The sequence below is a fragment of the Dipodomys merriami genome, unplaced genomic scaffold (genome assembly GCF_024711535.1).
Source record: "Dipodomys merriami isolate MVZ:Mamm:240054 unplaced genomic scaffold, mDipMer1.0.p SCAF_392, whole genome shotgun sequence".
Classification (NCBI taxonomy): Eukaryota; Metazoa; Chordata; class Mammalia; order Rodentia; family Heteromyidae; genus Dipodomys; species Dipodomys merriami.
Window position 1 is genome coordinate 545,287 of NW_027205515.1, and position 26,145 is coordinate 571,431.

A 26,145-nucleotide genomic window follows, 5' to 3' on the forward strand; every position below is an offset into this window, starting at 1 on the left:
CCCAGAGTTCAGGCCCCATGACCGGACCCAAAAAAAAAAAAAAAAAAAAAAGCTGGACACAGCTGGGTGCCAGTGGCTCAAGCCTGTAATCCTAGCTACTCAGGAGGCTGAGATCTGAGGATATCGAGGTTCAAAGCTAGTCGGGGCAGGAAAGGCCATGAGACTCTTATCCCCAATAAACCACACAGAAAACCGGAAGTGGTGCTATGGCTCAAGTGGTAGAGTGCTAGCTTTGAGCTAAAGAGCTGAGGGACATCGCCCAGGCCCAGAGTTCAGGCCCCACGATCAAAAAAAAAAAAAAAAAAAGCTGACTCAAGTAGAAAAGCCCAAGTTCTGAGCAAAAGAGCTAAGAGGCAGCCCTAGCCCTAGTACACACACACACACACACACACACACACACACACACACACCAATCAGGCCCCACGATCAAAAAAAAAAAAAAAAAGCTGACTCAAGTAGAAAAGCCCAAGTTCTGAGCAAAAGAGCTAAGAGGCAGCCCTAGCCCTAGTACACGTACACACACACACACACACACACACACACACACACACACACACACACACACACACACACACACACAATCAGACTTGCTTCCACATACGTTTTATATTCTTGGTGTGGCCTTCAAGAGCACCTGGCACCTCTTTGTGAGAAGTTACGGGCATTATATTGTGGGGGCTCACAGGACCGAACTTGCTCGGAGCTCTTACAGCTGCCTGTGCAAACGGATCCTACAATGTAGGATGTAAAACCAGACCAAGTGTTGGCTCTACTTGGGCTGCAAGAAATTCCCTCGTGTAAGTGGCTGTAAGGCAGACTGGCCTCTCAAGAGCGCATAAGTCCTGATGTACAGTAGAGTCTGTGGTCTCAAGACACTGCAACACAGTAATCCTGAACAGGTTACCCGTGACTCACTTTGCCAAGACAAGGGTGTGTGCCACCAATGAAGAGCTGGCAGCAGTGACCTGCATGGCGTCACCAAGCACCGTTCCTCCCCCGCTCTATCCTTCCCCTCATGCCCACTGACTCATTCTACCTCACTCACTCGGTCACACACCCTATATGTGAGGGTGTTCAAATGGCTTGGGGTGTCATTTCAGGTGTGCTTGTTGACCTGTGATAGATAATGGATGAGAACAAGGCACCATTTGTGTAACAAAGACTTAGTCAGTGCTTTATTTTTCTTGTGGTATTGGAGTTTGAACTCAGGGCCTTGGGCTTGCTAAGTTGGGTCTCTACCATTTGAGACACACAGCCCTGTTTTCTGCTGGTTATTCTGGAGGATTCTAGCAATTTTTTCTGATAGGTTAACTTCAAACCTTTTCCTACTGATCTCAAGTCTCCTGAGGAGCTTATATGTATGAGCCACTGGCAACAGGTACTTGTGGGGGTTTTTTGGTTTTTAGTGATACTAGGAATTGAACTCAGGGGCCAAGTACTCTAGTTGAGCCATACGTTGGCCCTTCTGCTTTATTTTTGTTTTGAACAGCTGTGGGTTATTAACCGGGGCAAGTCTGACTGCCATTCCCCTACTTAGCTCCAGGTCCTGGCAACTTTTTCATGGACTGGCCTCAACCCTGATCCTGTCTTTTGTCTCCCAAGTAGCTGGGATTAGAAATATGCACCACCATGCCTGGTCCTGATTAGTACTTTGTGATAACTTCTAGCAAACAAGGAGCCCAACTGATGCCACCCAGAGATCTTGGCACCCTTTGAGAACTACAGTGCCCCACAATACCTGTGACAGTGTTAAGTCTAAAAGAAACCACAATACACCTGTTTCTATTATAAAAATTTATCAAATAAATCATTTGAATCTTTAAGAGGTTTTTAGCAAGTTAAATGATAAAAAAAAAAAAAAAAAAAACCCACTAAGCCGGAAGCTGGTGGCTCAAGCCTGTAATCCTAGCTACTCAGGAGGCTGAGTTCTGAGGATTGAGGTTCAAAGCCAGCCAGGGCAGGAAAGTCTTTGAGACTCTTATCTCAAAAAAAAAAAAAAAAAAAAACCAATAAAATATCTAAGTCATTTAACCCACCAAGTGGAACCTAAATTAAGTAAATCCTCGTGTAACTTTAAAATGAGATTGCTAAATCACAAGTCTGATCTCACTACCTTGTATGCTCTAAGAACTGCGTTTCACCTTGCTAATCAGCGGATGGTCTCCTAAACAGGCTAGATCCAAACTCTGAGCCACAAGGTGAGTCTGTGATATGTCATGTGACCATACAATTATAGTGTCCAGGTAAGACACTTGTTTTTTCTTTTTTGCCATAATGGAGATTGAACTCAAGAATTTTGTGCTTTCTAGGTAAGACTTCTACCACCTGAGTGACAGGTGGTAGCCTTTTGAAAATGCTTTAGTTTGTTTTTATCATTTTATCTCTACCCTCCCCCACCTAAAATACTGGAGTCAGAACCAAGGGCTTCCATTCACTCACCTTCCTTGCTAGGCTGGCACTCTATCAACTGAACCATACCTACACACTGGCTTTTTGAGTTATTCTGGAGATGGAGTCCTGCTAACTTTTCTTCCCAGACTGGCTTTGAACCATGATCTTTCAGATCTCAAGTTCCTGAGGAGCTAAGATTATAGGTGTGTATCACTAGCATCCAACATAGCTTGTTTTTAGAGAGGGTCTTTGCTTTTGCCTGGACCAATCTCTAACTGAGATTGGGATCTTAGTACCTCTGCCTCTCGAGTAACTAAAATCATAGGCATGTACCACATTTAATACCAACCAGAACACTTAAAATGAAAGGATGCTGTTAATTACTTGAAAACCAAAGGCATAAAATGAGACAAGCTTGCAGCTGCACACTGGGACTTATAGTCCCAGCTACTCAGGAGTCTGAGGTAAGAGGATCACTTGAGCCTAATGTGGGCAAAGAATTCAAGGTACGTCTGAACCACTAACATAGGGCCTCTCCCATGGCCAGCCTATTGATAAGGCAGTGTGAGAAACTATGTATGTCTGCCCTCAAAGTCAAAAAGCTTGACTGGCACAAAACACCCTGGGACCTGTGATTAGCACCATATATGAGGTGAACAGTCTAAGGCTAGGTTCTGACACAAAGGCTTCTGCCTTCCATGGACATTTAACCAGACATGGACCACAACAGCTGAGGTAAAATTTCAATGGATATTAAGTTCTGGGGTTGAGTCTCACCCCAACAATTCTAGCTTCTACAGGTGTGAAGTGGGCAGACTGTGTGTTGATCTACTGCCTGTTTCTCCTGATACTGTTTTCTACAGCTGCTAGTTTTGGGGGGGATTCTGGGCCAGGTGCTGTTCCCACTCGACTTCAACCAACTTGTACAATTCCATGGTGGCCTGGGCATCTTCCACAGAGGAATGTCCACTTTTCCCAGCCTGAACAGGGAGGAAGAAAAGAGCATAAAGCCATAAGAATTGTTTCTTTCCTTCCCAAACAATTCTGTACTCTTCCTCACCCTGCTACACACACACAGTATCTTTCGCAGCTTGTGGGCTGCCAAGACAGAACTTTGGCCCTACCCCTTATCCCAGAGTTCAATTCCCAGTTAGCCTTTCTGCCATCCACTTAAAGCCTTTCTAGAACAGGCTGTATATACCGTATTAGTCTTAAGTTCCAGATCAAAGACAGGCCTTCTGAGTCTTCTATCTTCCCTGTCATTGTTTTGCTCTTACTGGCACTTGAACTCAGGACCTTGTCCTCTCATTTGACTTTTGTTGTTGTTGTGACAAGTATTCTACCACTAAGCCACATTCCCAGCCCTTTCGTCTTTTCTTTTAGGGAGAAAAGAGCTTTTTTTTTTCTCCTCTTTATTTGAAATGTTCTACGATGTAGAGGCAAGGAATTACTATTCCTCTGTACAGACAATGAGACTACTTACTACTTAGCCAAAATTCCCCCCACTAGACAATCCTGCTTGAAGTTCTACAGTCAGAGGACTTTTAGGATCAGAGCCTGAAGAAAGGCTGGGTGCTGGTGGCTCACACTTGTAATCCTAGCTACTCAGGAGGCTTCGATCTGAGGATTGCAGTTCAAAGCCAGCCCAGGCAGGAAAGTCCGTGAGACTCTTATCTCCAATTAACCACCAGAAAACTGGAAATGGCACTGTAGCTCAAGTGGTAGAGCTCGCCTTGAGCTGAAGAGCTCAGGGACAGTGCCCAGGCCCAGTGGGGCTTGCCCCATGACCAATAAAAAAGAAAAAAAGAAAAAGTTAGCAATAAAAGCCTCTACTTTTGCCCAAGAGGTGGGATTTGTGGGGTGTGAAACACCTGAGAGAGGATACCTGTATATCTCGGTCCAGCAGCTTCTTGGTGAGATTCTTTAGAGACAGGGTGACATTCTCTGGTTGGTTGGCCTTCCGGTTGAGGAGGGGTATTTGGGAGGTGTCGCGGGTGAGGGACTTCGGGTGGAAGTACTGCAGGGCTTTGTAGTCATTGTGGATGGCATGCCCCACCACTATCTTCCCTGAGAGGATCTTCAAGATCTGAAAAAGGGCATGGAAGAGAAAGAGAAGAGAGATTCAAAGTGAGAGCAAAGCCCAATATGGCCATCAGTATCTCTGGGTGTGTGTGTGTGTGTGTGTGTGTGTGTGTGTGTGTGTGTGTGTGTGTGTGTGTGTGTGTGTGTGTGTGTGTGTGTGTGTGTGTGTGTGTGTGTGTGTGTGTGTGTGTGTGTGTGTGTGTGTGTGTGTGTGTGTGTGTGTGTGTGTGCGCGCGCGCACATACGTGCATGAATGCCAGTAGTGGGCTTAAACTCAAGGCCTGGGAACTATCTCTTTTTTACTCAAGGACGGCTCTCTACCATTTGAGCCACAGTTCTACTTGTCTTTTTGCTGATTAATTGGAGATAAGAATTTCACAAACTTTTCTGCTTGAGTTGGCTTCAAAACACAATCCTCTTAGCCTCCTGAATAGGTAGGATTACAGGTGTGAGCCATTGAAGCCAGACCCAGTTAGTTTCAATTGCCCACATATGCACTCCATCCTTGGAGAGTCCTCTCCCACAAGTCTTCTGTCTCCTGAAATCCACCTTCTGTTTTCCAGGATAAAAGCAGTGTGTGTAACCTTGTTTGGATCTATATCACCTGAGGCTATTTACCTTCTTACTAATTCCCACCCCATGATGGATTAATCTGCCTTTTACTAGTAAATGGAACTTGCACTGAACATGTGACTCACTATGCTGGCCTTACACACATGACTGGAGCCCATAATATATCAAAGATGAACTCCAGGGAGGCAATAGAAGCCCCAATTAAATGTATGGTTACTTTGGGAGGAGAGCCTGTGATTTTCATCAGTATCCTAGTGGTTAGTTGCTCTTGACTTTAACTGTAGTTTACGATTTACCCATTATTCCCTTTATCTTGTATACAACAATCCGCTGTCAGAGACCCACCCCATCTTCTGTCCCTTCCTTGTATGGGCCCTTTGATGCCTCCTGTCAAGACTTTTCAAACCTTTTCCAACAGACTGTTTTGGCATATAAGGAATTATTGGAACTTGGTGGGTCCACAGAAAGCAAAGGGCCAGGACCTGAAAGTACAAAAAATGGAGCAAGGGTGCCCTCTGGTGGACTACCTAGAGCAGCTAGTTCCTCTCTTCCCTCTTCAACTCTCTTCTAGCCTACCCTTTCCTCCTAATTTGTTCTCTCAAATCCAGCACAAGGCTGGATTTGATCAGTGAGACTATAACCCCATTTGATCAGTGAGACTATAACCCCATAACCAGCCTGATGTCTTTCATGCCCTTTATAACAGGCATCTGACAATACAACTATGCCCAGTCCTTGTATCAACATTATGCCATTTCCTAAGCATGTCCAGGACTTCACAACCACTGCTCTGTCCAGTTCCATCATTAGCTGTTATTTCTTTTTTTTTTTTTTTTTTTTTGTCGGTCGTGGGGCTTGAACTCTGGGCCTGAGTGCTGTCCCTCAGCTCTTCAGCTCAAGGCTAGTGCTCTACCACTTGAGCCACAGCGCCACTTCCGGCTTTCTGGTGGTTTATTGGAGATAAAGAGTTTCACGGACTTTCTTGCCCAGGCTGGCTTTGAACCTTGATCCTCAGATCTCAGCCTCCTAAGTAGCTAGGATTATAGGCGTGAGCCACTGGCGCTGGGCATTAGCTGTTATTTCTTTTTCTTTTTCTTTTTTTTTTTTTTTTTTTGTCGGTTGTGGGGCTTGAACTCTGGGCCTGAGTGCTGTCCCTCAGCTCTTCAGCTCAAGGCGAGCGCTCTACCACTTGAGCTACTGTGCCACTTCCGGTTTTCTGGTGGTTTATTGGAGATAGGAGTCTCACGGTCTTTCCTGCCCGGGCTGGCTTTGAACCTCGATCCTCAAATCTCAGCCTCCTGAGTAGCTAGGATTACAGGCGTGAGCCACCAGCGCCCGGCCTAGCTGTTATTTCTTGATGCAAACTCCCAGTCCCCAGATCAATCACACTCAAAACCCCAAAATAGGTCTGTCTCTCTTTCTTTCCTTTTTGTGTATGCTGGTATTGGTGCCTGAACTCAGGGCCTTGTGCTCTTGCCTGGCTTTCTCCCCTCAAGGCTGGCACTCTACCACTAAGCCACACTTCTAATCCTATCTTTTTACTGGTTAATTGGACATTGGAGTCTCTTTATTGCCCAGACTGACTTCAAATTGTGATACTCATATCTCAGTCTTCTGAGCAGAATTACAGGTATGAACCACCAGTAGAATAGATCTTGACTAGTGAAAGTTGTTTTACCACTTAATTGTAACTTCCCCACTACTGGCAGAACCCAAGGACCCTTTTTTTTGGGGGGGGGGGGCGCGGTGCGTGTTGGTCCTGTGGCGCTCAGCTCCACTTCCATCTTCTTTTTTGGTAACTTATCGGAGGCAAGAGTCTCACTGACTTTCCTGCCTAGGTTGGCTTCGAACCTCAATCCTCAAATCTCAACCTCTTAAGGAGAAATCAAGCATGAGCCATCAGCATTGGATTTAGGTCCCCCACCGCACCCCACCCAGTCCTGGGGTTTGAACTCAAGATCTGGGTGCTGTCTCTGAGCTTCTTTTGCTCAGACTAGAGCTCTACCACTTAAGCCACAGCACAGCTTCTGGCATTTTCTGAGAAGTTTATTGGAGATAAGTCTCATGAACTTTTCTGCCCAGGCTGGCTTCGAGCTGCAATCTTCATATCTCAGCTTCCTGAGTAGGTAGAATTACAGGCATGAGCCCCAGCATCGGGCATGGCTTTCTTAATCATCTGATATTTTCCCTCCCTCCATAGTTCTCTGTGGGGTGTTTATCCCAGTGATATACCTTTTGGAAAAAAAGGCCTGATTTTTTTTCCCCACCCTGATGCCCCATGTTTCTCACCTGGCTCCGTGCAGTCTTGAAGGGTGTGGCATTCACCATGTGTTGTTTGCAGATACCACTCCACCTGGTTCGGTAGTCAACAATGTGGCAAGGGGGACGGATGTACTCATCATAAAGCACATCTCCATTGTAGTTGACAATGCTACATCGTGCCAAGGAACTAACATGTCCCTTGGGTCCTGTGCCTACCATCTCACAGTCAACTGCCACCATCTTGGTTGGCAAGTTCTGGGATGCTCCAGAGCACTTATTCTCTAAATGAATTTGGGTGGAGTTCTGTGTGGCATTCTTCTGAGAGGGTTTCTTCTGGATACCATTCTTCTGGGAGTCCTTCTTCTGGATGCCATTCTTCTGAGGGTCCTTCTTCTGAATGCCATTCTTCTGGGAGTCATTCTGCTGGATGCTCTTCTTCTGGGAGGGCTTTGGGTGGTTCTTAATCTTTGGAAGGGCACTCTCAAACTCTCCCAGCAAATCTATCTTCGCCACAACAGAATTAGTCTTTGAAGGTGCAGGGGTCAACCAAGATACAGCTGCTTTCTTATCCTGGGACTGCTCTGATCCGCTGCTGGAGGCAGTTGTTTTCTTTTTTGGAAAGGAAGGGGCCTTCCGGGTGCCATCCATGTTTTGAGCTCCTCCTTTCTTTGGAGGGTCTGGGTTCACTTTAGTTACCTTGGTAGGGTGCTGATTCTTTTTATTCAGAAAGCCTCTCTGTTCCAGCAGTCGTCTCCTCTTGACAAATCTTTGGTGCTTGGCATTCCCTTCTAATGTCTTTTTGGGAGGCTCCCCAAAATCCAGATTTAGGAGTATGGTAGACATGAAGACAATGAATGGTGGGACAGCAGTTGGGAAGAATGGCTTAAGTATGGAAGAAAGATGAGGAACTCATTCTTTGTTGAATCCCATTGTCCAACATGTGGTCTGGAGAAAAACGTGGGGTCCAAAGTGATTCTGGTACCTGCATCCATAGGCCTGGGGAAAAATGAGATTAAGACTCTATAGGACTTAAGGGTGGAAAAACATCAGAACAACCTTCCAGGTAAGGGTAAATGAACAACATTGAAATGATAAAAGGCGAACTGTATGCAGGAAGCCTATTTTCTTATGAAGCACCACAATGAACTAATCAGGTAAGTCTGAGAAAGGTCATTTCCTTATGTCTGTTTCCTTCCTCAAACGAAGGGGCTGAAGGTCGAAGACAGCGTGTGCTAGCAAGCTGGGGATGGCGAGGCCAATGAGTTTCAACTCTGCAAGGTCTAGGAAACCAGAACAGGATCGGCCTGTTCTGGAACGGCCTTGAAAGAGAACATCTAAGTCTGTTAGAAAGCAGGGACGGGCAAGCCTGGCATAGCTGACCTCTGATTACCCAGGCGTACAATGCTGGTTCCACAAATGAAGGTACCAGGCACCCTTCTTCCTCGGCTCCACGTGGGAGAACAACATCTATGTACACACACATCGCCCGAGTCCTCCCAAACAAGGGCCTTTGAGTCACATACCAGAGGCACCGGGCGGGGAGGATTCGGAGATCGAGGCAGCCCAGGGGTGCTTTGAGTGGATAACTTCCCGGCATGCTCACAAACCTACCTCTTAGACCGACCCTACTAGGAACGGAAGCGCCCGGAACCGGATGCGGAAATCCGCGCGCGCCGACGAGCCCCGGGGCGGTAGGAGCGCGGGTTGAAACGGGCCGGGGGTCGGCGCCCGCGCGTCCGGTGCACCCCCACTTCCGGTAGCGACGCTAATGATTCCGAGTGCGAGAGCAGCGGCAGAGGCGGAGGAGGGGGGGGTGGCGTGGGTGGGGGCGGGGGAGGGATGCGCTCCCCGGCCCCTCTAGCCCCGTGGAGGTACAACTCGAAGGTGTGGAGGGGCCGCGACAAACCGGAACCTCAGCGCCGGGAACTGGGACCCCACTTCCGGGAAGGGGGTGGGTTGGGGGCGGGCGAGAATAGTGGGACTTGTGACTTGACCCGCTCTGCGCCGCGGCTCATCTCTGTGACGTCACGGCGGTATCACTGCCGCACGCGCACCGACGCAGCAGCTTCGCGCCGTGAGCAGTCACGACTGGGGAAGTCCGGGGGTGCGCGGGCTGCGGGGGGCGCCTCCTATGTTAAAGCTTGCTGTGGCTTCCCGGAAAAGCAGCGTTGGGAATCGGTGTCCAAGCTGAGCCCAACCCGGATCTTGAGCCAGCCTGGTGCTCACCCTGGATCCCATCTCGCTTCGTCTTCGCGCCAGGCGCCACCGGCTGTACCCCCTGGGATGCCGGGCGTCTCTGCCCGTGGCCTCTCTTACGGGGAGAGGAGACAGCTAGCTGTGAACCTCACCCGTGTCCTGGAGCTCTACCGTCCCATCCTGGATGCCTACATCATCGTAAGGCCGCAGGGATGTGGGCGGAATGCTTTTGGTGTTTGTTTGGTTAAGGTGGCCAAGACGAGTGTCTGGAGTTAGCCTTTGACTTCTTCTATTATATTCACTCTGAACAGAAAGGCTTAAAACGGAAATGATTCCTTCCCTTCTTCTCTAATGCTTAGATTGTCTTTCTGACTTTTCCCAAATGCAGGGTGACAGGATTCATGGACAATTTGAGCTGTGTTGCGGTTACATTCTGTTGAACTTTGCTAGGAACATGCAAGGTGCTCCAAGAGCATGAATGTTCATTCCTCCCAACTTTCGATAAATTTTATGATACAGTTCAGATTTACAGTCAGTGTAGGACTACAATCTTGCCTTTTTTTTTTTTTTTTTTACCTGTTGACTTTAGTTGTTTTCACTCCTATCCCGGATTTCTCCAACAATAAAATGAAGGATCATTGTGAAAAATGAGTTGATGTATATATACATGGCGCCATCATCCACTAAATTCTGAAGCCACTCTTAATTCATTTCCTTGCTTCGTTGAATCACAATTCGTTTTTTTTTTTCCAGCCAGTCTTCTTGGCTCTATTCTACCTTCAGAATAGATCCCAAATTGATTCATTTGTCTCCATCTTCATTGCCACCAACCTGCCCCAAGCTAACATTATATCTTTCCTCAGCAACTTCCTGTTCTCTTTAAATCTACTTCAAGATGAATCTTACCATGGCATTCCCTTGTTTTTCTAGGTGACTGGATGAAATACTAATGCCTTAATATTATGATCTCACCTCTGCAGTTTCTTCATTCCCACCAAATTTTATTCTCTTCCCATATTCACTATGCAATACCTATGTTGACCCTACTTCTGAAAAATAGTGATACCTCTAATACCTATAATGCATGAGTCAGGCCCTGGGTTTGGTCCCCAGCACCCAAAAGTAATTCACTCCCCCTCCATACAACTTACTGATGCTGGTTGTTTTTTTTGGGGGGGGGTCCGGTCGTGGGGCCTGAACTCTGGGCCTGGGCCTTGTCCCTCAGCTCTTCAGCTCAAGGCTAGCACTCTACCACTTGAGCCACAGCGACACTTGCAGCTTTTTTCTTTTTGCTCATGTGGTGCTGAGGAATCGAACCCAGGGCCTCATGCATGCAAGGCAAGCGCTCTACCCCTGAGCCTCCTTCCCAGCCCCCTTGATGCTGTTTTTTAAAAGTACACTCTTATTTACAACAATGCTTGTGAGTAGTATCAGCTGAATGCTGGCTACTGACTGCGTGTGTGTGTGTGTGTGTGTGTGTGTGTGTGTGTGTGTGTGTGTGTGCTGGTACTGGGGCTGAACTCTGTGTGTGTGTGTGTGTGTGTGTGTGTGTGTGTGTGTGTGTGTGTGTGTGTGTGTGTGTGTGTGTGTGTGTGTGTGTGTGTGTGTGTGTGTGTGTGTGCTAGTACTGGGGCTGAACTGAGGGAGTACTCTCCCTTACTAATTGGTGCTCTATCATTTGAGCCACAGCTCTACTTCTGGCGTTTTGTTGGTTAATTGGAGAGCAGAGTCTCAGATTTTTTTTTTTTTGCCCAGGTTGGCTTTGAACCTCAGATCTCAGCCTCCTGAGTAGCTAGGATTATAGGTGAGTCACCAGTGTCTATTGGGCTACATTTTTTTTTTTTTTTTTTCCAGTCCTGGGGCTTGAACGCTGAGCTTAGGCCTCTTTTGCTCAAGGTGAGCATTCTACCACTTGAATCACAACACTACTTCTGGCTTTTTTGAGTAGTTTATTGGAGATAGGAGTCTCACGGGACTTTCCTGCCTGGGTTGGCTTTGAACCCTGAGCCTCAGCTCTTAGCCTCCTGAGTAACTGTGATTACAGGTGAGTCATCATTGCCCATTGGACTATACACCCCCCTCTTTTCTGCCAGTCCTAGATTGCTAGGATTATAGGTGTTGAACCACCAGCAACCTAGTGGACTGCGTTTTCTTTACATGAGTGACTCATTTATTATTTTGTCTCAGTGTGCACAGACAAGTTTTCTCTCATTGCCCTGTCTAAATTAGTCTTCCATTAAGTTCCCCATTACATAACTTTCATGAGTTTTGTCTGTGATATTTGATGTTAGCTGGAATTATTGTTACTGTTTTGCAGTGCTGAAGATCAAAACCAAGGCCTAAAACACATGCTAGACAGCACTTACAACAGAGTTTATCCCCAGCCCTGAAATTTTTTTCAAGTAAACTGTATAAGAGGTAGAATTTTGTCTCATTCCCTGAGCTTAGAAAAAAGCTTGGTATATGTCCTAAGGCCCCAGAATTTTTGATGATGAAATGAATGAGTAAAATATAAAAGTTTCTGACACATGTGATAGCAGATTGCTAAATGGTAATTTATGGTAGTGTTAGGGATACAGGTGTGAAAAAGATACTGTTCCTACCCTTTATGTTTAGCTAAGTGGTGAAAATATGCATGAAATAAGTGAGGACATTGCTGAAATCACATGTGTCCAGAGTATAGTCTAGGCTCTGAGAAGCAGAGGTCAGCCACCTGGGAGCTGGGGGAAGCTGGAGCAGGGTTGCAAGAAGAGCTTATTCATAAAGAGCAGGTAGTTGTTGGTGACAGCTAGTGGTCTTGTCAGACAGCAGACACCTTCTGGAAAGAGGTAGGTGATGAGGTGGAGAGTTCAGATTGGGGTGGGAAGATTGGGAATGGCAGTAGGTAGTATCCTGCTGACTGTTTCTCCCCTCTGCAGGAATTTTTCACAGACAACTTGTGGGGCACACTCCCTTGCTCATGGCAGGAAGCACTGGATGGACTGGACCCACCACAACTGGCCACACTGCTGCTGGGGATGCCTGGGGAAGGGGAGGTAGTCAGGTATGGGCTAGAGGGGCCCTGTGCTGGGGAGCTCAAGGCACTGAGCCTTGAAGTAAATGGTTACTCAGTCTCACAAAGTCTTCGTAGGGCCCCCGGGATGTAAACTGGTTTTCTCAGGATGTGATGGGACTATTCACTGGTGGACTGGGCTGGACTATCTCAGGTACAGGTCGGTGTGGCCACTTACCTTACTGGCCCTGAAGTCCACAGCCTGTGCCCTGGCCTTTACCCGGACACCTGGCTTTCAGACCCCCTCAGAGTTCCTGGAGAACCCTAGCCAGAGCTCTCGACTGACAGCTCCCTTCCGGAAACATGTCAAGCCTAAGAAGCAGCATGAGATCCGGAGGCTAGGAGAGGTGAGAAGATGGCTGGATTGTAGATCATGTCTGGGAACCCTAGTACCCTGTAAAGCCTTTGGGTTAAAGTTTGTCTTTTGTTCCACATGCACGACTAGAGGCCTTCAGTGTTCCCTTTCTTAGTAGAACTTACTTACTATATAATCTTATCTCAGTGCTGGTGTGTTTCTTTTCCTGTCTGTTTCCTGATTGATTGGTGCCTGCGTCTAAGACTACTGTCTTTTTATTTATTTTGTTGTGCCAATACTGAGGCTTAAACTCAGGGTATTATGCTCTCATTCCGCTTATTGTTCATAGCTGGTGCTCTACCAATTAAACCACACTTCCAAGACCAGCAGTTTGCAGTTAATTGGAGAGGAGTCTTTTGTGATCTGAGCCTTTAAAATAGCTAGGATTCTTCTTCTTCCATCTCTACAGTCAGCTTTTGGCTTCAGTGGAGGAGACTGAGTCACCAATCTTAGGGGCAAGCAGAGTAGTCTAAATCTGGCCAGGGTACTCACCTTTTCCTTCTCTCTGGTTTCTATATCTTTATTGCTTTTTTAAGTGATGGGGATAGGACCCAGGGCCTCATGCATGCTAAGCTAGCGCTGTACCTCTGAGCTACATCTCTAGACCCGGTTTTTCTTGTGTGTCTATGGCACCCTTCATCCATCTTCCTCTGCTATCTTTGGCTCTACTAGCCTCATTATGGCTGTCCTGGAGTCAAAAGCCAATAGTCATGAGGTTGGAGGCAGGGCTCAGGTGGTAGAGCACCAGCCAATGAGCAAAAGTATCTGATTCCGTTCAAGTCCTAGTCTTAGGGGGAAAAAAAAAGCCAGTAGTTAGAAGATTTTTATTTCCTCCTCTTTCAGTTGGTGAAGAAACTGAGTGACCTCACTGGCTGCACCCAGGTTGTGGATGTGGGCTCAGGCCAGGTGAGCCAGACCCCCTAATAATTGTCCTTTGGAGTCAGAAAGATAGGGCTGGTAAGTTCTCAGGCCTCAGGCCCAGGAAATCAGGTGCTGCGAAGTGTTGAAACCAGCAGGACCGAAATTAAGCCTATGGGGCCCAGATATCTAGGCCACTGATAGGGAGGGTGACAGTGAATAGGACACTGAACAGACTGTCTTTGTTCTCCCTTTCAGGGCCATCTCTCCCGCTTCATGTCTCTGGGGCTGGGGCTGATGGTAAAGAGCATTGAAGGAGATCAGAGACTAGTAGAGAGAGCCCAGTACTTGGATCAGCAGCTCCTTCAGGCTCTGGCAAAAGTGGAGAAGAGGAATCCAAGGGTAGGTCACTTTTTTTGCAGCCATGTTTCCAAAAGCAGATCTGCTTTGCAGGACTTGGGTACTGAAACTAAATTCCCACGTTCAAGTTTCTCATTTTGAGATGATGGCATCCTTATTTCTTATATCCTTGTTCCTTTCCTTGTCCTCAAAACTTCTCCATACCTTAAAGAGATTTTTGGCCAGTGGATTTTTTTTTTTTGCAGTGGTGGGGATGGAATTTTTTTTTGGGGGGTGGGAGTCCGGTCGTGAAGCCTGAACTCTGGGCCTGGGCGCTGTCCCTCAGCTCTTCAGCTCAAGGCTAGTTCTCTACCACTTGAGCCACAGTGCCACTTCCGGCTTTTTTCTTTTTGCTTATGTGGTGCTGAGGAATGGAACCCAGGGTCTCAGGCATGCAAGGCAAGCGCTCTACCACTGAGCCACCTTCCCAGCCCGGGGATGGAATCTTAAGACCTTATGCTGAGCTACAACCCCCATGCTCCTGGTTTTCTTGTTCATAATAGTCTTAATACCTAAGAGTTTCTGTGTAGCTCAATGGTAGAATGCTTGCCTAGCCAGCATGGGCCCTGGATTTGATCCCTAGCATAATAATAATAATGGGGAGAAAACGGAAAATGGTCTGAAAGACAAAAGGCTTAATAATGATGTACCCAGAATTTATCCCAGCTCTCCTGTTCCCTGCTTCTCTCATACTTGGGAAGTAACCCAGAAGACATGTCCTCCCTATGGCATGAGGTGGCCTGGGGATAGCAAACACACATTCCATTTGTCTTTGTCCTTTCCCCTCCCCACAGGTGGTCCAAAGAGGCCGATGCTTGCCTCAGCATGTTGTAAAGTGGGTGGACCCCATAGACCTGTGTGAGGAGCTTCTGCTTCCCCTGGAGAGCACTCAGCACGGTGGTACCCGCTTGCTGCTCACAGGCCTCCATGCCTGTGGCGATCTCAGTGTTGCCTTACTGAGGCACTTCTGCTGCTGCCCTGAGGTGGTGGCCCTGGCCTCAGTGGGCTGCTGCTACATGAAGCTCAGCGACCCTGGTGGCTACCCATTAAGTCAGTGGGTAGCTGACCTGCCTGGCTATGAACTGCCCTACAGGCTCCGGGAAGGGGCCTGCCATGCCCTGGAAGAATATGCTGAGCGGCTACAGAAAGCACGCCCGGACCTGAGAACCCACTGCTATCGAGCAGCATTGGAGACAGTGATCCGACATGCCTGCCCTGAACTCCAACGGCCTGGCGTGCAGGGGATCCCCAGGGTCCATGAGCTCAAGATAGAAGAGTGAGGTTTGGGAGTGGGCATATCCAACTAGAAACCAAATTCCTGGGCTGGAAAGGTGGCTCAGTGGTAGAGCGCTTGCCTTGCATGCTTGAGGCCCTGGGTTCAATTCCTCAGCACCACATAAGCAAAAAGAAAAAAGCCGGAAGTGGTGCTGTGGCTCAAGTGGTAGAGTGCTAGCCTTGAGTTGAATTGCTGAGGGACAGCGCCCAGGCCCAGAGTTCAGATCCCACGACCGGACCCCCACCCCCCCTCAAAAAAAAAAAAAAAAAAAACAAATTCCTTGCCTATTCCAGATTTCTCCTAAAGAAGTTGTTCTTGCTGGGTATGGTAGAGCATGCCTGTAATCCCAGTACTTGGGAGGCAAAGGCAAGAAAGAATCTTGAATTCAAAACTATCCTGGGCTATACTGTGATATCTTGTCTTAAATCAGCTCAGGAAAGAAATCCCTAAGTCTGACATCCAATTAACCACCAAAACACTGTTAGTGCAGCTATAGTTCAAATGGTTGAGCACGAGCCCTGAGCTGAGGGGGAGCACCTAGACCCTGAGTTCAAGCCCCAGTACTGGCACACACAAAAAACAATAAAACTAGCTGGGAATGTGGCTTAGTGGTAGAGCGCATGAAGCCCTGGGTTTGATTCCTCAGTACAACATAAACAAAGAAGCTCAGGGACAGTGCCCAGGCCCTGAATTCAAGCCCCAGGACTGGGGGGTGGGGGTGGGGGGGGAGGGGGGAGTGAGAAAGAGCTGACAGCTGGTAGCTCATACCTGTAATCCTAGCTACTTGGGAGGCTATGCTCTGAGGATCATGGTTCAAAGCCTGCTCAGGCAGGAAAGTCCATGAGACTCTTATCTCCAATTATACACATACAAGTCCTTGCTGTGTTCAAGTAGTAGAGCGCTAGCCTTGAGCATAAAATCTTGGGGATGGTGCCCAGGCCCTAAGTTAAAGAGTAAGTACTTGGGGAAAGTTAGGCAAAAATAATCAGGTAGTTTACAGCCAGAGAAAACATCCTTGCTGCATCCTGTGGCTTAGGCAAGTTAAAAGCAAATTAACCAAGCCTGGCACCAGTGGCTCATGCCTGTAATCCTAGTTACTCAATCTGAGGATTGTGGCTCAAAGCCAGCCTGGGCAGGCAAGTCCATGAGACTCTTATCTCCAATAAACCATCAGAAGTAGTACTCTGGCTCAAGTGGTAGAGCACTAGCCTTGAGCTGAAGAGCTCAGGAGTAGCACCCAGGCCCAGAGTTCGAGCCCCAAGACCAACACACACACACCCATCCTACTCAAAAAAGTTTGCTGGCTGAGTGTGATATATATCTGTATCTCCAGCACTCAGGAGGCTAAGACAACGGTTGTGAGCTGGCTGAGTGTGATATATATCTATCTCCAGCACTCAGGAGGCTAAGACAACGGTTGTGAGTTTGATGCCACCATGAGCTACAGAGTGAGACCCTATCTCAAAAACAAATGTTACATACTAAGCCAAGCACTTGCTAAGAGTCATTTATGCCTAGAAATTTGGCCTAGCTAGAGCAACATAATGAAATCCTGCCTCTTAATTTTTTTTTTTTGAGGCATAAACAGTCTTTATTGGGCTCACACCAGGAGTCCATTTAAATCATCTGATTAGCAAAGTTTTAAGTGGGAGGTGGAGGTGCCTAAGTCAGAACTGAGTGCTGTCTGCTCATCCCACAGATACGTGCAGCGGGGTTTACAGCGAGTGGGACTAGATCCCCAGCTGCCACTGAATCTGGCTGCTCTTCAGGCCCATGAGGCCCAGGAGAATCGTGTGGTGGCCTTTTTTAGCCTGGCCCTCCTCATGGCCCCACTAGTGGAGACACTGATTCTGCTGGACCGACTGCTCTATCTTCAAGAGCAGGGTAAGGGGCCAAGTTCTGGGGCTTACTCAAGTTTCAGTCCCCTAACCTGCTGGGTCTGGTTTATCACTTGGTGGGGTAAATGATTAGCTAAAGAAAATTCATATTAAAACAGCCTGTAGGGGCTGGGAAGGTGGCTCAATGGTAGAGCGCTTGCCTTGCATGCATGAGGCCCTGGGTTCAATTCCTCAGCACCCCATAAGCAAAAAGAAAAAAGCCAGAAGTGGTGCTGTGGCTCAAGTGGTAGAGCACTAGCCTTGAGCTGAAGAGCTGAGGGACAGTGCCCAGGTCCAGAGTTCAGGCCCCACGACTGGACCAAAAAAAAAAAAAAAAAGCCAGCCTGTAGCTGCACCTCCCCAGGTCCATCAGTATCCTTGCTCCTGGAGAAATGGCTTAGTCCAGTTTCTCCTGGAGAGAAGTGGCTATGCCCATAGATTAGGCAGGAATTGGCTGAGCAAGGTGATCAACTCTGCCTTTCTTTTAGGTTTTCATGCTGAGCTCCTACCCATCTTCAGCCCTGAACTCTCTCCCAGAAACATGGTTCTAGTGGCCACCAAGATGCCCCTGGGTCAGGCCTTCTCTGCTCTGGAAACTGAAGACAGCTGACAGTCTGAAGAAGGGCTCATCTCAGACCCTGTTCCACTGGGAATAGCCAATGGCACCTTGTCACCCGGAGAAGCAGCATTCTGCATTATGGTTGGAATCCTGGCTCCCTGCAAAACTTCAGTTTCAACCCTTTTTAAATGTCCATGTTTACTGCAAGATTGTGTGAAGATTTATTTTTAATTCATGAAAACTTGGAAGACATTCTCTTCCATGCTGTAAGTAAAGTGCAGGTGGCACTCTCCCTACAAAGGTGCAGGAAGTCGCATGCCCACTGCCCATATCCTCCATAAGAGTGGCTAAATGGACACATCTTGCCTAGGGGTCTCCACTGGAGGGACTTCCTTTTCCTTCTGGCTTCCTTCCCAAAACATTCAAACTGCCCATTAGGAGGGCTGCCTTCAGGCTGGCTAATGTCCCTCCCAGGTCAGTCCTATGAGGAAAGCTGTTTATGAAGTGGCTCTGTGGGGAGTCACTTGAGGGGTTTGGGCACCATCGTAGCACAGACTGCACATGGGGCTCAGGTCTCTTTATTGGTATCTGAGGAAGAGTTGCCTTAGCCTTCAAAATAAAGATAGCAGAAAAAAGCTGCTCTTCTTGGCTCAATACCAATAGACTTTCTTATATCTTCGAGTTTCCTGGATCCCCATTGCTTCCATCACCTCCTCCTCTAGTGTCTTTAGACGAGGAATGTAAGTTCTTTCTAGAGCGTCTTCTACCGATGTGTCCTTGGGGCCATCTGTTAAGCCAGAGAAAGAAGATAGTTGTTAAGGTAGTTGCCAACTTGTCTTTTTCTTTTTTTCCTTGTTGGGGGGTAGAACTCAGGGCCCTCCATGTTAGATGAGTACTATACCATTGAGCTATATCCATTGCCCTTAATTTCTTAGAATAAGGTCTTGATAGTAGCCTGGGCTTGTCAACTTCCCACCCTTGGCCTCCTCAGTGCTGATATAGTGTCTACCACCACACCTAGCTGCTGCTAACTTGTATGGATATTATCCTTCCCTCTCACCCCTCCCACCCCATCCTGTTCCTTCCCTTCCCCAGCCTCACCAATCCAGGTTTCAGGGACAATGCCATCAGATCTGGGAAAGTCAGGTTTGGGGAGAATTCTTCCTGATCTTGTGGAGACTCGAACTCTCTCTCCTGCCTCAGTAAATCTCCACTCAATTTCCGTAGGTTTCCTGGCAGATAGAAAAAGACAGCCTGACGTAGAAGCCAAGGTACATGTACTATGCCCCAAACCCAAAAGCACCATCAATGAATGGTTGAAACGACTAACTTTTCCACCTTGTTTCTCTACCTCTGCATCAGTGTTACAAAGAACCATGTCAAGGAGATGGACTCCTGAGATTTGCTGAGTCTGAGTAGAAATCAACAGAGTATCCATCATACCATCCCAATGGATTAGTGAACTATCCACCCCTGGCACTGGACAATACACCTATGGACTCAGAGAGTAGGAAGCCCTCTGGACAGAGTCTCATGTACTTGCCTGTCCACGGGATCTACTAGCTTGACCTCATTGTGGAGCAATGGTGCTTCACTAGGGATCATGGTTCCTGGATGATCCAGAGTCTTGCCAATGTAGCGGTAATGCTATCCAAGGGAAAGGAGGAGGGTTTCAGAAACCACAGATGTAAAAGGGGCTTACCCCACTGCTGCTTAGCACATTTACCCCAAGCTGAAAAGTAGAAGTTCTGTTGTACAACCAGCCCCTCGGTGACCCTGTGCTGCACTTGAAAGGGAGGAAGAGGTGATGCAGATGTCTTGAGCGTCCCACCGCTCTTCACTTACTGTGTTTAGTCCCTCCAGAACCACCCAGTTTCGCTGCCGGATTACTTGAATCACTCTGCCCTGTTTCCCAGCATCTTTGCCTTTTAAGATTTCCACCTATGGGAAGATAGGATGATGAGGGAGGGATTCTTGCCCTGGAACCTCCCAATCACTCTGCTGTCTGAAGCACTCACTGTATCCCCACAGAACAGATGCCAGTCCTCATCAGCGATGGGTTCCACAGGCACTGGACGCCGCCGCCTCCATGGAGGGTTCTTCCTCTTGTCTGCCAGGGAGCCTGGACGGTTCATCCCATATCGGTAGTGAGGGGGTAGCGTAACCTTGGATGCCAGGGCCAGCACAACAGAGAGACGCATGGTTGGAGGCTGTGAGAAATCACCTAACAAGTGGAAGACTCAAATTTTCTTTGTCAGCTCTGGGGAAGAGAGAAGGAAAGGAACGTTTTATATATATATATATATATATATATATATATATATATATATATATATAATTTTAAAAAGTTTTAAGTAGTTGTACAAAGAAATTCCCATTCTACAAAACAGTATATGAATACAAGGTGTCTGACAACATTGTCACTCATCACTCCTAAACCATCCCTTCTCTTTTTTTAAAATTGAGATTAGGTGATTACGTAAACTTCACATATTTTACAGTATTATGAATAGTGATCCTTAGTTAAAGTCACAAACACATTTTAACAAACTTTGTCAGCTCTGGGGAGGAGAGAGGGAAAGGGAGGAGAGAGGGAAAGGAACGTTCTTTCCATTTCCTGGAATTTGTTTCCATAAATAATAAAAATTCATTTAATCTTTTGCCAGTCCTGGGGCTTGAACTCAGGGCCTGGGCACTGTCCCTGAGCTTCTTTTGCTCTGGGCTAGCATGCTACCACTTGAGCCACAGAACCACTTCCAGCTTTTTCTGTTTATGTGGTACTGGGAAATCAAACCCAGGGCTTAATGCATGGTAGGAAGTACTCTACCACTAAGCCACATTCTCAGACCAATAAATAGTATTTTACCTGATGAGTTATGGCTGGGCACCTGTGGCTCATGCCTGTACTCTTACTTAGGAGGCTGATTTGAGGATCAAGGTTCAAAGCCAGCCCGTGCAGGAAAGTCTGTGAGACTCTTATCTCCAATTAACCACCAGAAAACAGGAAGTAGCGCTTTGGCTTAAGTGGTAGTGTGCTCACCTTGAGCTTAAGAGCTCAGGAGAGTGACCAGGCGAGTTCAAGCCCCATGACCAACAAGAAAAAAAATGAGTTACACCTTTGGGTGGGAACATTTTTAAAGCACTTGACTTTGTTGCCTAATGAACCTTTTCTCATTGAATCGTCACAACATGGTGTCTTCGTAGATGAGAACAAAGTTAAATAATTGGTCAGTGGTCACAAAGCTACTACGTGGGGTTAGCTGACAAATCTACCTGTGTCTGACTTGAAAAAAAAAAAACATGAGGGTATATAGCTTACTATTGAGTGCAGAAACTCTCAGTACAGCTTGGCATATAGCAGGTACTCAAGAATGAATGAAAAAGTAATAGGATAGGAAATAAGCTAGTAATGGAACATACATAAGACACAAAGACAGTTGTAAGGAAAAATGAAAAGGTAACAGACAAAAATGGCTTAAAATGTCCTAATCCTACTTTCTGTCCTCAAGACAAAAAATAACCGCTAGTGCCTAAGATAGCTTGTTTTCTAATGTACCCTAAGGTGGCTGGGACTTAAATTTCCCAACTTAAGTGTTGTAAGCCTTTCAGTTTTGGATGGTAGACCAAATTATGGTAGTAAAAGAATTGGCGGGGCTGGGAAGGTGGCTCAGTGGTAGAGCGCTTGCCTTGCATGCCTGAGGCCCTGGGTTCGATTCCCCAGCACCACATAAGCAAAAAGAAAAAAAGCCGGAAGTGGTGCTGTGGCTCAAGTAATAGAGCGCTAGCCTTGAGCTGAAGAGCTGAGGGACAGCGCCCAGGCCCTGACCTGAGTTCAGGCTCCATGACCGGACCCCCCCCCCCAAAAAAAAAAAAAAGAATTGGCATAAACTGCTGGCTGGGTGGGGTGGCAGAAGGATCTTAGCTTGAGTTCAAAGCCAGCTTGGGTGATAAGTGAGAGGATGTGTGTAAGTGCTTCAGTTTATTAAGCATGCTAGGTGCTTGCTAAGTGCTTTGCTAAGGACAGATGAAGAATCAATAGTCTCATTTATAGATAAGCATAAATGTACTTTCAAAGTACAAGTGTGCAATAATGGCATAAAAAACCCTAAACTGGGCTGGGAAGGTGGCTCAGTGGTAGAGCACTTGCCTTGCATGCATGAGGCCCTGGGTTCAATTCCTCAGCACCCCATAAGCAAAAAGAAAAAAGCTGGAAGTGGCACTGTGGCTCAAGTGGTAGAGCACTAGCCTTGAGCTGAAGAGCTGAGGGACAGTGCCCAGGCCCAGAGTTCAGGCCCCACGACCGGACCCAAAACAACAACAACAAAAAAAAAACAACCAAAAAACCCCCCTAACCTGGGGCTGGGAATCTGGCCTAATGGTAGAGTGCTTCCTTACCATGCATGAAGCCCTGGATTTGATTTCCTTAGTACAGAAAAAGCTGGAAGTGCCGGGCGCTGGTGGCTCACGCCTGTAATCCTAGCTACTCAGGAGGCTGAGATCTGAGGATCGCGGTTCAAAGCCAGCCCGGGCAGGAGAGACCGTGAGACTCCTATCTCCAATAAACCACCAGAAAACTGGAAGTGGCGCTGTAGCTCAAGTGGTAGAGCGCTCGCCTTGAGCTGAAGAGCTGAGGGACAGCGCCCAGGCCCAGAGTTCAAGCCCCACGGCCGACAAAAAAAAAAAAAAAAAAAAAAAGAAAAAGCTGGAAGTGGTGCTGTGGCTCAAGTGGTAGAGTATTAGCCTTGAGCACTGAGAGGCTCTGGGACAGAGCCCAGGCCCTGAGTTCAAGCCCTAAACTGGAGGGTCAGAATTACCTGATTGGTAACTCCCTAGTGCATCTGGGTTTTAGTCCCAGTTCTGTCACATTGACTGTGTAATATTAGGCAACTTCTAGGCATGTTTCACTATACATAAAACTGTATAGGGAGGTTGGTGCCATGCTATTTTTTTTTTTTTTTGAGACTGAGTCTTCCTGTGGAGCCCAGGCAGTTCTTAAATTTACTGTCCCAGTCTCCCTTTTGCTAGGATTATATGTTAGAAATAGCTTAGGATGTTGGGGCATCACATAGAAATAAGGACACCAACTTGAAGGGAACTCAGCAAGGCTGTTTACTTCTCCAAAAAGGTGCACCATCAGCCACAATCTGGCAACCCAAGCACACAGAGCAGGCAGACTGCTGCCTTTTTATCCATAATCTAGCAGGCCCTGCACCTCTGCTCAAATTGGCTGAACTCAGGTTCACAGTCTGCAAAAGGATGTGGCTTAATTAACAAGATGCAACTAAAATTCAAGAACAAGATGTCTTAAAGCAGGTCACGAAAAAGATGTAGCTAAAATATAATTAACAAGGGCCAAGCTACCTAACCAAAGAAGGACCTTTTCATTAAAACAACACAAGCTGGGCGCTGGTGGCTCACGCCTGTAATCCTAGCTACACAGGAGGCTGAGATCTGAGGGTCACCATTCAAAGCCAGCCTGGGCAGGAAAGTCTGTGAGACTAGAAACCACTAGAAAACCGGAAGTGGTGCTGTGGTTCAAGTGGTGGAGCTCTAGCCTGGAGCTGAAGAGCTGAGGGACAGTGCCCAAGCCCAGAGTTCAAGCCTCATGACCAACCGGGGGAGGGGGGGGGGAAGGAGGAGAACAGCAGGGCATCAGTGGCTCATCCATGCAATCCTAGTTACTCAGGAGGCTGAGATCTGAAGATCCTGGTTCAAAGCCAGCCTGGGCAGAAAAGTCCATCAGACTCATCACCAATAAATTACTCAGAAAAAAATCTAGAATTGGCACTGTGGCACAAATAAGAGTGCTAGCCTTAAGCACAAAGAGGCTCAGGGATAGCACCCAGGCCCTGAGTTCAAGCCCTTAAAAGGAAGCAAACTAGAGAAAAGGCACTTTTCTCACATAGATGTGCATCTATGTCCAGCTAATGTTTGCATTTTTTTCTCAGTACTGGGGTTTGAACTCAAGGTTTTGTGCTTTCGAGGCTCACACTCTTAATACTTGAGCCACATCCATCTCCCCCCCCCCCCCCCCCATCATCCTGTTCTTTTTACTGGTTATTTCAGAGATGAAGTCTATGGAACTTTTCTGACCAGATTGGCTTCATCTTGTGATCCTCCAGATCTCAGCCAGGTCTGAGCCTCAGGCACCTGGCTTGCCCTTTTTAACCTTGTGAGCACATTATAAGGAAAAGAATAACTGATTTATATGAATAGTGAGCTAATTACCCCCCCGCGCGCCCCCATGAGGATTTTGCACTTGGGCAAGCGCATCCGCAATCCAGTTTTCTTCTTTATACATTCTAATACGGGCAAAAATAATAATGCTGGCTGAATGTAAGGGTTTAAGCATTCCTACTCAGATTCAACAAATTACAAACTGATACATGCGTACGTGACAAACCAAATGGTGGGAAATTCACTATTACCGGTATCTTGTCTTTACATTGCCCAGGAAGATGCAAGTTATCTAAGGTACCCCTGAGAGCTGGAATGACAAACAGCTTGATTGGAACTAGGCAAATCTTAAGACCCAAGCCACCTGCCTGAGTGCTGTAGAGGCTCCCCAAGCACGTCATTCTAGATCTGAAGCTCTAGGGGAGCCAATCGGCCACACAGTGCACCCCTCAGACCTTCCTTTGGTTCTCTACACATCGTGGAGAGGCCGGTTTTCATTTGGAAGCGCAAGCCGCTGGGGTCCAATATCTGCCGCTGGGGCCACAGCTGCCATGGATTTCTCTACCAACCCGTTTGGGGTGCAGACCCAGATCTTAACCATGTCCCTAGGCCCCAGCAATCTTCAGCACACACGCTCCAACTTCCCAGCGTAAAGAAATCCAGGGGAGGCAACCGAGTCCGTTCCCGCGTCTACCTCCCCACCGACCAACCTCACCTCCTGTTTCCGTGCGGCTGAGCGGCCGTGCGTAACTTCGTCACTGGGCTGCTCAACCTTGCCTGTCCCTGCTCACCGGATTTCTGGGAAATGTAGTCTAATTACAGAGTGAAGTTCAAGGATTCCTGCCTCAGCATGCTGGGAGTTGCAGTCCTTCTACAAAGCAAGGCTGAAGCAAGAAGCTCGACCGGAAATAGGAAGTCAGAAGCCTGTCGGGAACTGAAGGCAAAACAGGATAGGCTGACGACGCTGAACCTTTGCTGCGCATGTCCTGTAGCGTGGAGGTCGGTGGGAATTGTAGTTTTCAGAAATGGCTCCATTTTCTAGATGATTGTAGCTTCCAGTTCAAAGATCTCATTCCATGACTACAACTATTACTGTCCTTGTCCTTTTCTGCTTATAAGGCTACGGCAGATTAAAAAACGATCATGTTTCCTAGAGGCAGAGATGAAACAGTGACTCTTCTAATGCTAATAAATTATCTAGTCACAAAATGTCAGATCTGGAAGGAATCTGAAATGATCAGATTCAGTACTAAGAGTACAAGCAGGATTCCATTCTATCAGCCTTCCTCACACTCTCATCACCAGTTAAAGGTGGCAGGCATTTCTAGTGAAGCTCAAAATTGAACCAGATCTCCTGACTCCTGATTTGCTCTCATCTGACCCTCTCTTTTATAAAAATCAGGTCAAGTATGTTTTTTCACCACTGATCTATGATCAGCAAGGCCTCTAGGCAACTAGGAACTTCTAGTTTGTTCAACATGTAATGTCAGTAACTTAGGTGAACAAACTAAATCAGTGACAAGAATTGCCCAAGGAAATCTGCAAATGTACAGACCTAGGAAGGCACGCATGACTAATCAATTTGGATCTGATGTGTTATTTAGCCACAGACATCCACCTGTGAAGACACCCACTTGCATTTAATCACTCATCTCCTATATAAACTGCCCCTAAATCATGCTCCCCGCTGATAAAAACTTTGGATAAATCTCCCATCTTCTTATGATTCCATGGTTTTTTAACTAGTTGTCTTAATATTTATCTCTTAATTGGCTTGTCATGTGGCAAGGAGCCCATCCAACTAGCACTAAAAGGTTAGCTGTCCTTTGGCCTCGCCTTGGGGCTCAAAGTTGTATCTAAATCCAGAACAGACTCACTTCTGACCTTTCTCTCAGGCTCATGCCTGTAATCCTAGCTACTCTGAGGATTGTGGTTCAAAGCCAGTCCTGGGCAGGAAAGCCTGAGAAACTTTCTCGTTGGCTGTGGGGCTTGAACTCAGGTCCAGGAAGCTGTCTCTGAGCTTTTTCACTCAAGGGTTGCACTATCACTTAGAGCACAGAACCACTTCCTGTTTTCTAGTGGCTAAGT

General features: G+C 47.1%; 3 protein-coding genes across 15 annotated transcripts; 1 reads left to right on the forward strand and 2 right to left on the reverse strand.

Annotated features, from left to right (window-relative positions):
* Positions 1-1,977: 1,977 nt before the first annotated feature.
* Isg20l2 (interferon stimulated exonuclease gene 20 like 2) lies at positions 1,978-9,185 on the reverse strand. 2 transcript variants are annotated; one of them, XM_069990214.1, is made up of 4 exons: positions 8,920-9,185; positions 7,336-8,304; positions 4,277-4,477; positions 1,978-3,371 (listed from the first exon to the last, which is right to left on the reverse strand). In XM_069990214.1, exons 2-4 carry the CDS (start codon positions 8,149-8,151, stop codon positions 3,258-3,260), a joined length of 1,131 nt encoding a protein of 376 aa, XP_069846315.1. In that variant the 5' UTR covers positions 8,152-8,304; positions 8,920-9,185; the 3' UTR covers positions 1,978-3,257. The 2 variants fall into 2 exon arrangements, with proteins under 2 accessions (XP_069846315.1, XP_069846317.1); XM_069990216.1 differs by having other exon boundaries at positions 8,832-8,920.
* On the forward strand, positions 8,977-18,090 carry Mettl25b (methyltransferase like 25B). Of its 11 annotated transcripts, none has more exons than XM_069990207.1 (9): positions 8,977-9,086; positions 9,568-9,702; positions 12,423-12,547; positions 12,751-12,903; positions 13,755-13,817; positions 14,028-14,171; positions 14,963-15,444; positions 17,144-17,328; positions 17,810-18,090. In XM_069990207.1, exons 1-9 carry the CDS (start codon positions 9,077-9,079, stop codon positions 17,929-17,931), a joined length of 1,419 nt encoding a protein of 472 aa, XP_069846308.1. In that variant the 5' UTR covers positions 8,977-9,076; the 3' UTR covers positions 17,932-18,090. The 11 variants fall into 11 exon arrangements, with proteins under 11 accessions (XP_069846308.1, XP_069846309.1, XP_069846307.1 ...); XM_069990208.1 differs by having other exon boundaries at positions 12,796-12,903; XM_069990206.1 differs by having other exon boundaries at positions 8,978-9,086; positions 12,711-12,903.
* On the reverse strand, positions 18,078-24,915 carry Mrpl24 (mitochondrial ribosomal protein L24). 2 transcript variants are annotated; one of them, XM_069990218.1, is made up of 6 exons: positions 24,773-24,915; positions 19,899-20,140; positions 19,726-19,821; positions 19,424-19,527; positions 18,982-19,112; positions 18,078-18,667 (listed from the first exon to the last, which is right to left on the reverse strand). In XM_069990218.1, exons 2-6 carry the CDS (start codon positions 20,079-20,081, stop codon positions 18,531-18,533), a joined length of 651 nt encoding a protein of 216 aa, XP_069846319.1. In that variant the 5' UTR covers positions 20,082-20,140; positions 24,773-24,915; the 3' UTR covers positions 18,078-18,530. The 2 variants fall into 2 exon arrangements, with proteins under 2 accessions (XP_069846319.1, XP_069846318.1); XM_069990217.1 differs by lacking the exon at positions 24,773-24,915 and adding an exon at positions 24,426-24,766.
* Positions 24,916-26,145: the final 1,230 nt, after the last annotated feature.

Bases quoted from the DNA above. Each gene is read 5' to 3' on its own strand.
- Isg20l2 (XM_069990214.1), bottom strand. From the start codon at position 8,151: ATGTCTACCATACTCCTAAATCTGGATTTTGGGGAGCCTCCCAAAAAG. The intron at 4,478-7,335 runs GTGAGAAACATG...GCCCTTTTTCAG, and splicing joins TCAAGACTGCACGGAGCCAG to ATCTTGAAGATCCTCTCAGG. The intron at 3,372-4,276 runs GTATCCTCTCTC...CTCCCTGTTCAG, and splicing joins TGCTGGACCGAGATATACAG to GCTGGGAAAAGTGGACATTC.
- Mettl25b (XM_069990203.1), top strand. From the start codon at position 9,148: ATGCGCTCCCCGGCCCCTCTAGCCCCGTGGAGGTACAACTCGAAGGTG. The intron at 9,703-12,422 runs GTAAGGCCGCAG...TCCCCTCTGCAG, and splicing joins TCCTGGATGCCTACATCATC to GAATTTTTCACAGACAACTT. The intron at 12,548-12,710 runs GTATGGGCTAGA...GGACTATCTCAG, and splicing joins GGGGAAGGGGAGGTAGTCAG to GTACAGGTCGGTGTGGCCAC.
- Mrpl24 (XM_069990218.1), bottom strand. From the start codon at position 20,081: ATGCGTCTCTCTGTTGTGCTGGCCCTGGCATCCAAGGTTACGCTACCC. The intron at 19,822-19,898 runs GTGAGTGCTTCA...ATCTTCCCATAG, and splicing joins ATCTGTTCTGTGGGGATACA to GTGGAAATCTTAAAAGGCAA. The intron at 19,113-19,423 runs GCAAGTACATGA...TCTATCTGCCAG, and splicing joins CTAGTAGATCCCGTGGACAG to GAAACCTACGGAAATTGAGT.